The sequence below is a fragment of the Halichoeres trimaculatus genome, unplaced genomic scaffold (genome assembly GCF_033239565.1).
Source record: "Halichoeres trimaculatus isolate MK-OKI-2021-1 unplaced genomic scaffold, fHalTri1.1 fHalTri1_scaffold_11, whole genome shotgun sequence".
Taxonomy (NCBI): domain Eukaryota; kingdom Metazoa; phylum Chordata; class Actinopteri; order Labriformes; family Labridae; genus Halichoeres; species Halichoeres trimaculatus.
The window spans coordinates 2,943,813-2,956,022 of NW_027437189.1; the positions used below are offsets into that span (position 1 = coordinate 2,943,813).

Below are 12,210 nucleotides of genomic sequence, written 5' to 3' on the forward strand. Positions count from 1 at the left end.
AGTTTCCGACCCACCTCAGACTCTAGGACCCTGCATGTCGGACATCAAACAAATTGTCACATGACGCTCGTTACAGTAAGAGCATCATAAAATTACGGTGGCTGGCAGGTGTCAGCTGATTTGCAAAACCAACAGGAATTCAAACGCAAAAACATGAATGCAAAAGCCACAACAGAATGTAGGTTAAGAGGACAGACACAGAAAAGTTGTAAAAGTCAGTAAATGATTATTTTCTTTTTTACTTTTAGCTATGCTAAATATAGCTATGATGCTAACGCTATTGATTCATAAAGCTAAATATAACATTCTGTATTTTTCTAGTAAATTAGTAAATATAACGTCTATGAAGGATATTCCAAGATGAAACTTCTATGAAACTTTATTTATCACAGACTGAGTTTAAAAAAAATAAAATTCTTACTTTTGCATCTTTCCTGTGTCAGTTAGAAAAACTAACGCCTTAACTTCCGTTGTGGCTGCACTTTTGCATTTGTGTTGTAGCTTTTGAAAATCGTCTGAGACCCATCGACCACTGTATAAACTAACATCAACCAATCAGAAACGTCCTGCTCTGTCCTTTGACCTTTGAAGGAACATTCCGGAATGTTAGCTTCCAGAACTTCCAGAGTTCCAAAGTGCTTTGATGTTTCTTAAAGAGACAGGAGCTAATGTGTAGTGTGAAACCACGCCCCTAATGACACTCAGGGAACTGGAGTTTATTTTAACATGGAGCTCTGTGGGGACTGACTCACTGCTGGACACAGACTCTAGTGGACACTCAGGGAACTGCAGTTTATTTTAACATGGAGCTCTTTGGAGACTGAGGCTCTTTCAAACTCTCCTCCTCGTCTCTCATTTCACCTCCTGCCCTCCTCACCTTCCTGTCATCCCCTTATCTCCTCTTTAATCCTCCCATCACTCCTCACCCCTTCTCTCCTTTCCTCCCATCCCCTCTCTCTGACCCTTCCTCTCCTCTTTCTCCGCTCTCTCTGAACTTTCACCTCATCACGTTTCAACATTTCAGTCTGAGAGATTAGAAACCTGGTTTTCCGTCACTGGAAAAATGTGCGGTGGTAACAGAAACGCTCTGACAGTCAAACCGAGCAGCAGCAGGAAGTCTTAAAGAAAGTTGAGGCGACGCAGACGGCGGGAACTTGTTGCTCGGGAAGTTAACCATCGTCTGAAAACAGACGCCTCGTCCTCCTCCGAGCTTTCCTTCAATTAAAACAGCGTTTAAAGAACTCTTCACTTCCTCCCCTTCAATTAACCCCTCGGCCCGACCAATCAGACGCTATCTCGTTAAGGCGGACCCCGTCAGCGCCCGGCCATCACCTCTCTAATCTGTTCCTCTCTGCGGGACAGGAAGTAGCGGACAGCTAATTAGTGGCGAGCCAGGCTGCGTCTCCCCGCTGAGGAACCCCGAACTCGACCTCCATCAGAGAACAAAACAGAGAGGATTGTGGGAGGGCTGGAGAGGGGCGGAGTCAAATCACAGCGCTGATATTCTGTCGCCTACAGAGATTAAAGAGAACACGAGGACCAGACTTCAGGAAGTTTTTAGACGATTTAATGAGAAAACTTTATTCAGAGATTAACGTCGGGGCTCCTGGAACTCACAGTCCAGGACGTAGACCGAGCCGGCGGACGAACAGAAGAGCGACTGATTTAACCATGATATCAGGTCTTTATTTATACTTTTAAAGAGTTTTTAGAAAGGAAAAAAAAAAGACAAAACATACTTTTTTGATCACGTTCATCTCAGGCTTTGATCCTCTCCATGATCTTCGTCGTCTTTTCTCACGATGGCGCCGCTCTTTCTCTCTGAATTACAGCGACACATCCTCAGTTGGAGCGTGAGCTAACTGAACTTTTCTGACTGGCAGCGTCTCTCGATGTCTCCGTCATCTCACATCTTCTCCTCATATCCATGCTGAGCTCTCATCCAAAGAGCACACCGCTCTCACCTACAGTAGTTTACGAGCAGGATTTTGATTGACAAACTCTGCCAGACCCCTCCTGCCCCTGCAGAAAAACATGATTTACTTCTAAAGACACAGTAAACAGTGGCAATCGAATTGACATCTCTGTACATCAATGGCAGTGAACATTTTAATATTAGCCAGATGAAAAAAATGTGGATTTTCAAATCATCTCTTCTTCCTGTATACATTTGATTATTCATGCACTAATATTTTGTAATGTCCCAGAATTCAGATTCTTTATTTGGGGACATTAAGCAGAAATAAGATTAAAATGCGATTAATTGGATTAATTGATTATAAATGCTGTAATTAAAAAGATTATTTTTTTAATTGCCTGACAGCACATGCTTGATATGAGGCAAGACATTAGCAAACAACAAAAAATGATGAGTTAAACAGTGTAACAATACATATTATAAAATCAAAGTTTCATATCATAGTTTTTGAAATTTTAATTTTTTTTTGAGATGTGTGCATATTTTTTTACTTTTAGATATTTTTTTTTAATTTTTTCTTTTTAATGTTTCAATTTTTTGAAAAGATTTTAGCATTTCTGGTGTTTTGCAACTTTTTTTTTTAAAAATCAAAGTTTTTTTATTTTTATTTTTTAATTTTATCAGATTTATCTTTTAAAATTTTTTTATGTTTAAGTAATTCTGAAATTTTTGCAATTTTTTAAGATGTCATTTTGACATTTTGAAAATTAATCAGATTTCATTTTTTAAATTTGTTTGCAATTTTCTGTTTCAATAATTTGAACATTTTTGCCATTTTTTAATGTTAATTTTTTTTTGATTTTGCAATTTTTTTGAGTTCCAAAAGTTTTTCAATATTTGCAATTTTATCAAAAGTAGAAAGCTAAGACAGTTTTAAAATTACAATTACAATGAAGAATATGAATTAGAAAAAACTTCTAATTTTAATATTTATTTACTAAGTTTTTATGATCTTTCAAATTTTATGCACTTACACTAGATTTTTTGGGAAAAAAAAAAGTTGCCACGGACTGTAAAAAAAAAAAAGGACGTTGTCTTGCCTGGCTCAAAGTGAGGTCTGCTCCCCCTGGTGGCTGGCTGCTAGTATAGGTCAAAAGCTCTGTGTCCCCAGTCATTCCACAACGGCTGTGTTCAAACATCAACAAATAAAAACACCTGATAGAAATGTTTCTCACATCTGTTTCCTGTGAAGATATGAAGATATTTTGGACTGCGATGTGTTCAGTTCACTTTATGTCTGTGAAGTTTCTTTTTCATCAGTTATTAGAGGTTAAAAACTGGGTTTTGTGCAACGATGACTGAAAGCTGATGTTCTTGTGTATTTTTTTTCAGGAATAGTAAGGAAAACCAAAGAAAAGCACAGACACGTCGTCTTCTTCTTCCTCACATATATTTTCCTCATTGTTACAATAATTAGCGTCGTCCTGATATCAGTCTCATAAATAGATCAGTTGATTCTTCATACAGTTAGAAGTCACAGCGCAGGAATATATACAGACTTTAACATTACAAACCAAAACAGAGCAGCACTGCCCAGCACATAGACTGATCCCGCAGTGAGTTTTTTTTACAGTGCAGCCCGACCGTCTCCAGGAGCTCAGATCTTTGCCCATCCTGTGTTTTACAGTTTTCTGAGCGCTGTGTGTGTCTGGGCTCCTCTTCCTCAGAGGTCGGAGCTGCGCTGTAAAGAAATTAATTTTTTAGCAGTGTACAAACAATAATGAAGCAGAGATTTACAGGCAGAACAACATGAAACACACTGCGGTCTGCTACAGGCATGTAGTCCAGGATGTAGTCATATCCTGGTCAACAGAAGCAGCTTGTAGCAGAAGTTAAACCCAGGACGTAGTCAGTGTCCAAGAGGAGAAACGAAGGCAGAGCAGACTGAAGATTCATCAATAAAATAAAGTTCTTACATTTTCTTTATAATCACAAGAAACAGAAGCAGATTTAAAATACAGTCAACGTAATATAACGACACATCGCTCTGAAGCAGGAAGTAGACCCAGCCCGGCAGGAATCATCAAGAAGTCAGTCAGCAGGAAAGAAGCCAAAGCTGAGAGGTTTCACTTTTTATCCCGCACCATTTGGAGTCCCGAAAAAGAGTCACACAACAGAAAAGTGCAGTTACAGTTCATGTGATCCAGGATGTAGACAGAGCCCTGGGGATAAAAGCTACATCATGGAAACGCAGAGAAAAACTTCAACATCTAAACTTCAGGAGGACAATTTCAGAGTTAAACAAAAAAAACCAAACAAAAACAAACAAAACAAAAATAAAGCTGGATTTAAAATATTTTGTCATCATTTTTTTTGAATTTCATGCAAAAAGAAGAAAGTCCTGAAGTCTTCTTTCAGGAAATGTTACAATCTGTGGATGAGGAATCTGGAGACAATAAATAAAAACATGCAAAAAAGTTTCACATCATCGCTGGGCGAAAAACAAAACAGACAAGAAAAAATTTAAGACAAAAGCTGTGAAAGGCGTAAAGTCCAGGAAATAGCCATGGCCTAGATGTGATATGAGAACAGAATGTTTGTGCTCCATGACATAGCCAGGACCACATGATACGAAAAGTAAATATTAGAAAAACACGTCAGTGATTGAGGGTTTGACTCGCACACGTTACAGGAAGTAGACACTTTGAGATCAAAGGAAACAGGAAGTAGAAATTTTCTAGATTTTAAGAAGTTTGGTGATTTGAACATGTTTGTTTTTTTTTCTACATTTTGATATTTTAAAGTTTTTAGGGGGAAAACCTGTTTTGATCAGAGCAAGTGAGCATCGACCAAGTTACTCCAGATCCGTCTCAGCTGTGTTTCAGCCGCACAGGAAGTCAAACACAGAAACTACCTAAAAACACCTTTCAAAATAAAACAGTGTGTCCAAACTAGATGATAACCATATTGACTACAACAACAAACCGTGAAGCCAGACCAGGATTCGACAGGTTTGAGGTTTAAAAGCTTTGAGCAAACTCACGGAAAAAAGAGCATAATGTGGGCAAAACTTGCTTTCGAGACCACGCTCCGAAATTCTGCTACTAGAGGACTTTTAATTTTGAATTGTTGGCTGGAATCACGCTAACTTCCTCTTAAGTGGACTTCACTTTGATTTTAATAACGACAAACAAGCTGAACAGGAAGCTGGAGTAACTCAGTTTTGTAAAAAATCCAGATTTGTCAGGTTCGTATGCTAAACAAGACGCTACCAACTGTAAACACTCCCGTTACGGTTGTTAGCGTCTCGTTTTTATTCGACGTGATGTCATTAGAGTCTCAGCACATTCAGGATTTCATGATTCTTTCTCTTTCTTTTATAATAGTTGAGAAATCTCTATTTTTAAATTTCAGGTGTAAACTGAAAAAATCCCTCTTTGTCAGGTGAGTCTAACACCTGGTGTGGACAGTTACAGTACAGTCGAGACAGAAGCCCAGGAAATATCCAGATCCCAACGATTTACTGAGCAGATGAGCTAATGGAGTCAGTCAGTTAGTGTACAGAGCGTGTGTTTGTGTTCCAGGACATAGACAGAGACAGTCTGTTACAATCCTTTTTCCTCCAGGTGGTAGCCAGGACCCATGGAAGTGAGCGGTGCAGTCTAATTACAGTACGTTCAAAGCAACATAATTGAGCTGAGTCCATTCCCTCTGATGACCAGTTTATAGGAAACAAAAGATGGACAGATTCCAGCATTTAGTCAGAGCCCAGCAGGCGAGCTGAGGAGGTGATGTTACAGCAACTCCAGACATTAGTTAAAGCCAACGACACGTCTGAAGTTTGGGCACACGGGGGGGAGGAGGAGGAGGAATGGAAGAGATGCAGAGTCCAGGTGTTAGTCTGAGTCCAGGGAGGAGATGGGCTGACTGGTCCAGGAGTTAGTCTCATCCTGACCCGGCTGTGCTTCCACCTGGACTCTCCTTACTGAGACGGACTAATTCCTGGGATAAGACCTCCAGATCCTGGAGAGAGACAGAGAGTCAGGAGCTGTTTTTACAAACTTTAAACTGTTCCTCTGTCAAGGTGACTGTGTGTGTGTGAGTGTGTGTGTGTGTGTGTGTGTGTGTGTGTGTAACGTGGACCTCCCTCTGGGCAATCTACCCTCCTACACACTCCTCAAAACACAACTACACCCCCTGCAACGCATTAACTCCCTCTCACACACACAGGCTCTGAGCTATTTCTGCGCTTCATCATGGGAGCAGTTAGCACCACCCACCAACTGGCAGCGCTTCACACACACACACATACACACACACACACTCTCTGTTCTCACACACACACACGTGTCAGATATTCAGACTTTTAACATCTTGGTTTAAAAGCTGTTTTATGTAACGTTGGTCTGACAGTAGAGACTACATTACCCAGAATCCTCTGGACAGATCACAGATAGATAACAGGTTGTTGATATTTGTTGTATTCTGCAGCTGTGTGTGTGTGTGTGTGTGTGTGTGTGTGTGTGTGTGTGTGTGAGAGACCTTCTGCAGGTGCATGTTCTTGGTCAGCTGCTCCTCCAGCATGTTCTGCAGCTTCTTGTTCATCTCTCTCAGGTTCTCGTCTCCCGGCTTCACCAGATCCCTGAGGACCGAGCCCAGACCTCCTCTGTCCCCCTGAGAGCTGCTGTGACCCCCGACCGCACTGCCCGACACGTCTGAGGAGACAAGGAAACAAGGAGGCAAGTGAGGAGAGGTGGAGAGGAGATAAATATGTCTCTTGGCACATCTTAAAATCTTTTCTTGAACTCCTGAAAAAACTGATTCTGATAAGCGGCTCAAACACACGACGATTAATGTGGCGTGGAACCCCAGTGCTGTGGGAAAGGGAGAAAGAGGCAAGACAGGGAGTGCAATCATATCCAAATGTGACACCCAACAACTGATTGCTCACTGACACCCAACAACTGCTCACTGGCACCTGCCAATCACTCATTCATTCATACGTGCCAGTCACTCACTGATACCTACCCATTGCTCATAGCCACTCACTAATCACTCATTGGTACCTACCAGTGGTTCACTGATACCTGGCAATCACTCTTTAGCACCTGCCAATCGCTGATTTCACCTGCCAGTCACTTATTGCCACCTACCAATTGCTTACTGTTGCCTGCCAATGGTCATAGGTCATAGGTACCTGCCAATCGCCTATTGGTACCTGCCAATCACTCATTGGTACCTGCCTATCGCTCATTGTGCCTGCCAATGGTCATTGGTACCTGCCAATGGTCATAGGTACCTGCCAATGGTCATTGGTACCTGCTAATCACTCATAGGTGCCTGCCAATGGTCATTGGTACCTGCCAATGGTCATAGGTACCTGCCAATGGTCATTGGTACCTGCTAATCACTCATTGGTACCTGCCAATGGTCATAGGTACCTGCCAATTGCTTACTGGTACCTGCCAAGCACTCATTGGTACATGCCAGTCATTTATTAGTACCAGCCAGTTACTTGGTGGTCCCTACTAGTTGCTCATTGGTACCTGCCAATGGTCAATGGTACCTGTCAATCGCTCATTGGTACCTTCCAATGATCATTGGTACCTGCCAATCACTCATTGGTACCTGCCAATGATCATTGGTACCTGCCAATGATCATTGGTACCTGCCAATGGTCATTGGTACCTGCCAATCGCACATTGGTACCTTCCAATGATCATTGGTACCTGCCAATCGCTCATTGGTACCTGCCAATCGCTCATTGGTACCAGCAAATCACTCTTTGCCTCGTCCCGATTTATTACTGCCAACTTTCAATGGCTCTTTGGTTCCTGCCACTCACTCCTTGATACCTGCTAATCGCTCATTAGTACCTGCCAATCTTTTATTGATACTTGCCAGTTACTCATTGGTACCTGCCACTTATAACTGGTACATGACAATTGCCACAGAGCGATGTAAAGTCATATGCCACTCCTTGCTGGAGTGTGAGTAGAGGTAGGAAGGAGAGGAGACGAGGTAAGAGGGAAGGAGATAAGAAAAAGAGGAGGGGACGGAGGAGGTGTGTTTCTTGTTTTTATGGAGCTTTAAACCACAAACACACACACACAGAAGCTTGTTCATCACATCTGATGTCATTAAATTAGACATTAACACACACTCAGAGTGTGTGTGTGTGGCAGCTGCATTAAGGAGAGACTGCAGAACACACACATTAAGGAGCCATAAAAAAAGAGGGAGTGATGGAAAAAAAAGCAACAAACGAAGGAATAAAAGAGACACTGATCATCCTGAGGAGGAGGCAGAGCTGACCGGGTTTATACTGAGCTGTTTATCACACACACACTCACACACACACTCAGAGAGCAGCTGTGTTTCTGGAGTAGCTGCATGCTGACTGTGCAGAGTGTGTGTGGTTAATATTTAAGAGCTGAACACCTGTAAGTGTTTCTGTGCAGGTGAACAGCTGGACGCTCTGAGAGGATTTCACCTCAGGGTCTTCAAATGATCCACAACCACGTTTTTTAAAAAAGCATCAGAGTGTTACATCTGTTTGAACTCAGGATCTTTGTTTCTTCATTCTTCATCGTTTAACCACAAACGAGCATTAGCTTCTCTGTCACTGTGACGCTCAGTTAGGTTTCCACGACACACAGAGACACGCTGGATGTGTACGTATACCTGTGTGTGAGTGTGTGTGAGTGTGTGTGTTCAAACAGCTGCAGTATCAAATATTCATCACACACACTCTCAGAGTCCGGTCTGCAGCAGCTCAGCTCTCTTTTACCGCCCATTAGATTCACCGTTATTACAGCGTTAATGGCGGGGGGAGTCAAACCAGTCACACATGAAATTGAAAACAGCAGGAAGGAAAAAAGGAAAGAAACAGAATAAAGAGAAAAACATGTCGGAGGATTTAGAGGAGAGACGATGTTTTCATTCTATCGGAGGAGCCGTGAACAGTCCCGTTAAGCTGCTGTGTGTTCACCAGCACCATGTTGCTAACGCTACCATGCACACACGCTGTGACTTCACCGCTAACTCCCCACTGTTCGGCCACAGCGGAAAGCACTTTGTTGAGTTAAGCTGCTTCAGTCTGCAGAACAGCGCCCTCTATTTTCCAGCTGTGGGTACGATGTCAGGTGACAGTCACCTATGATTCAGTCGACAGCTGCGCAGCTCAGATGCATTATGGTCATAAAGTTCCTCCAGTCGATGTCGTCTCTTCTTAAGCTCACATTGCAGCACCAATACATCCTCCTCACCTCCTTCTCCTCAGTTCTTGGGGAACATTGGGCCTAGCACTAGTTAGCATCATCACGCTACAGGGTGATAACAGCTGAAATCTTGTGTGTAAACAATGCAACCACGGTTACCAGTCTCCAGTCTGGTGTTAGCTCTGTTAGCCATGTCTGTGGTTCTGTAATGCTACTCTGCACCCTAGTATTCCCTCTGATGCTGGGTAAGCACAGCTAGCTTGTCCATCTGATTAGAAATGGAGCTTACATTCCCCATAACAATGGATGAAAAGACAGGTTGATGTCATCTCTTCTTAGCTCACACAGCAAAACTAGTACTTCATCCTCACCTCCTTGTCCTCAGTTTGTAGGGAACATTGGGCCTAGCACTATTTAGCATCATCTACTTCAGGCTGAAAACAGCTGAAATCTTGCGTGTAAACAATGTGACCATGGTTACATGTAGGATCTCCAGTCTGATGCTAGCTCTGCTAGCCAATGTTAGAGACAGTGTGATGCTAGCTTGCTTGTCCATCTCATTGGAGATATATCTTACATTGCCCACAATGATGGGTGGAAGGGCAGGTTGATGTCATCTCTTCTTTGCTCACACAGCAAAACCAATATGTCATCCTCATCTCCTTTTTCTCAGCTTGAAGGGAACATTGGGCCTAGCACTAGTCAGCATCATCATGCTACAGGCTGATATCAGCTGAAATTAAGCCATGGAGGCACAGGCTCTCCAGTCTGGTGCTAGCTCTGCTAGCCATGTCTGTGATAGTTTGATGCTACTCTACCCTGTGGTATTCCCTCTGATGCTGAGTTAGCAAGACTAGCTCATCCATCTTATTGAAGATAGCTCTTACACTCCCTATAACAATGGATGGAAGGACAGGTCCATGTCATCTCTTCTTTGCTAAAACAGCAAAAGTTGTACGTCATTCTCACCTCCTTCTCAGCAGCATGTAGGGAACATTGGGCCTAGCACTGGTTAGCATCATCATGCTTCAGGCTGATAACAGATGAAATCTTGTGTGTGTAAACAATGTGACTATGGTTACATGTAGAGTCTCCAGTCTAGTGTTAGCTCTGCTAGATATGTTTGTGATAGCATGATGCTACTCTGCCTTCTTGTATTTCCTCTGATGCTGAGTAAGCACAGCTAGCCCATCCATCTAATTGGGGATCGCTCTTACATTTCCCATAACAATGTCGTCTCTTCTTAGCTCACAATGCAGCATCAGTACGTCATTCTCACCTCTTTCTCCTTAGCTTGTGGGGAACATTGGGCCTAGCACTGGTTAGCACTGTCATGCTACAGCAGAAATTTTGAGTGTAATGAATGCAACCATGGTTACATGTAGGATCTCCAGACACACAGGAACAAAACAAAGACAAAACAATCGTCGCATGAACAATTTTTTGATGTTGATGACTATTTGAATGTTTGAGGATCGTCGCCCGTCCCTATTATTTCGCTTTATGCTGTAAAAGTTGAACCTCAGGAGAGAAAACGCTGACGTTTGTTTTGTTTTTCAAAGCTTGTCTCTTGTTCCTGAAGTGATAACAGTCCAACATGAACTCACAATCAATAATCTTTAGAGAAAAACACAGATTCACAGAGTTTAGAGTCTGCTCTGAAAGCAGAGAGAAAAAACAGAGAGAAACAGGAAGAGGAGGAGGGTTTGTGATGGAGACATAAATCAGCTGATGGTTTGAGGAGTTATTAAAAACATACACAGTCAGCATCGCGGCTCTAAAACAGTCAAACAGATAAAAATAGCAGCTCTGAAGCCCAGAGAGACCGAGGGAGAGACGGACGGAGAGAATCATCATTCCAACGTGAACACACACCTCTCTCTGTCTGCGTATTGATCTGTGTGATCAGCAGACTCAGATGTTTCTGATCCGTGTTCCTCCTCAGACAAACACGCAGCGGGCCGTGTAAAGGTGTATCAGGTGATGGGAGCAGGACGTTAAAGTGTCTCTGAGATGAACGACGCGCTGAGCCCGCGCGCTGCCTGCTGACCCTCGGCAAATGTTTGAACACTCGCACATCGATCTGACGATTACAATAACTGACTCTTCGATTTAACACAACCAAGGATGAAAGGAGCAGAACGAGAAATCAGAGATTTTACTCTGATGGTTTTAAGATTTATACGGCAAAAGACTAAAATATCCAACACTTCCCTTTTCAACTTCATGTACCAGGAGAGTTTAAACACCTCTGATTATCGTGTGTGTGTGTGTGTGTGTGTGTGTGTGTGTGTGTGTGTTACCTATGCGGCTGTCCATCACGTAAGTCTCGATGATGGCGCTCTTCCTGCAGATGTCTTCAGCCATGGACGAGCAGCTCACCTCCAGATGTTTCACCTGAATGAAGAAACAGGAAAAAACACAAGATCTTGAGAAAATCTTCTCAAGAATCTTAGCAAGATCCTCACAAGATCTTTCTAAAATCACGAGATCCAAGCAAGATTTTTCCAAAATCAGGAGATCTTTAAAAGATCTTCCCCGAAATCACTAGACCTTCACAAGATCTCCACAAGATCCTCTGGGGATCTTCCTGAAAATCATTAGATCTTAACAAAACCTTCACAAGATCCTAATGAAATCTTTCCTGAAATCACAGGATCATACAAGATCTTCACAAGATTCTTACAAAATCTCCCCGAAAACCCATACCCTAACTAGCCCTTCACAAGATCCTTGTGAGATCTTCATGAAATCACAAGATCTTTTTGAGACCTTCACAAGATCTTAACAAGATCCTCATGAGATTATTCCAAAAACAAGACCTTTATGAGATCCTTATGGGATCATCACGAGATCTTTACGAGATCTTTTTCAAAATCAGGGGATCTTCACAAGATCCTTATTAAATCTCGCCAAAACACTAGATCTTGACAAGACCTTCGCAAGATCTTCGCAAAATCTTTATGAATTCTTTCCAAAATCACAAGACCTTAACGACCCCCTTCTGAGATCTTCACAAGATCCATATGAGATCTTCATGAAATCCAAAAATCCTCGCAAAATCCTTATGAG

General features: G+C 42.3%; 1 protein-coding gene across 4 annotated transcripts in view; it reads right to left on the reverse strand.

The window, feature by feature from the left end:
• Positions 1-3,355: 3,355 nt before the first annotated feature.
• Positions 3,356-12,210, reverse strand: part of gripap1 (GRIP1 associated protein 1) — a 41,654-nt gene continuing 32,799 nt past the window's right edge. For all 4 annotated transcript variants that reach the window (XM_074680852.1, XM_074680854.1, XM_074680851.1 and 1 more), the window contains 3 exons: positions 11,442-11,535; positions 6,461-6,633; positions 3,356-5,941 (listed from right to left, as the gene is read on the reverse strand). In XM_074680852.1, the coding sequence (XP_074536953.1) occupies positions 5,864-5,941; positions 6,461-6,633; positions 11,442-11,535 (345 nt within the window). In that variant the 3' untranslated portion in view covers positions 3,356-5,863. The remainder of the gene's footprint in view (positions 5,942-6,460; positions 6,634-11,441; positions 11,536-12,210) is intronic.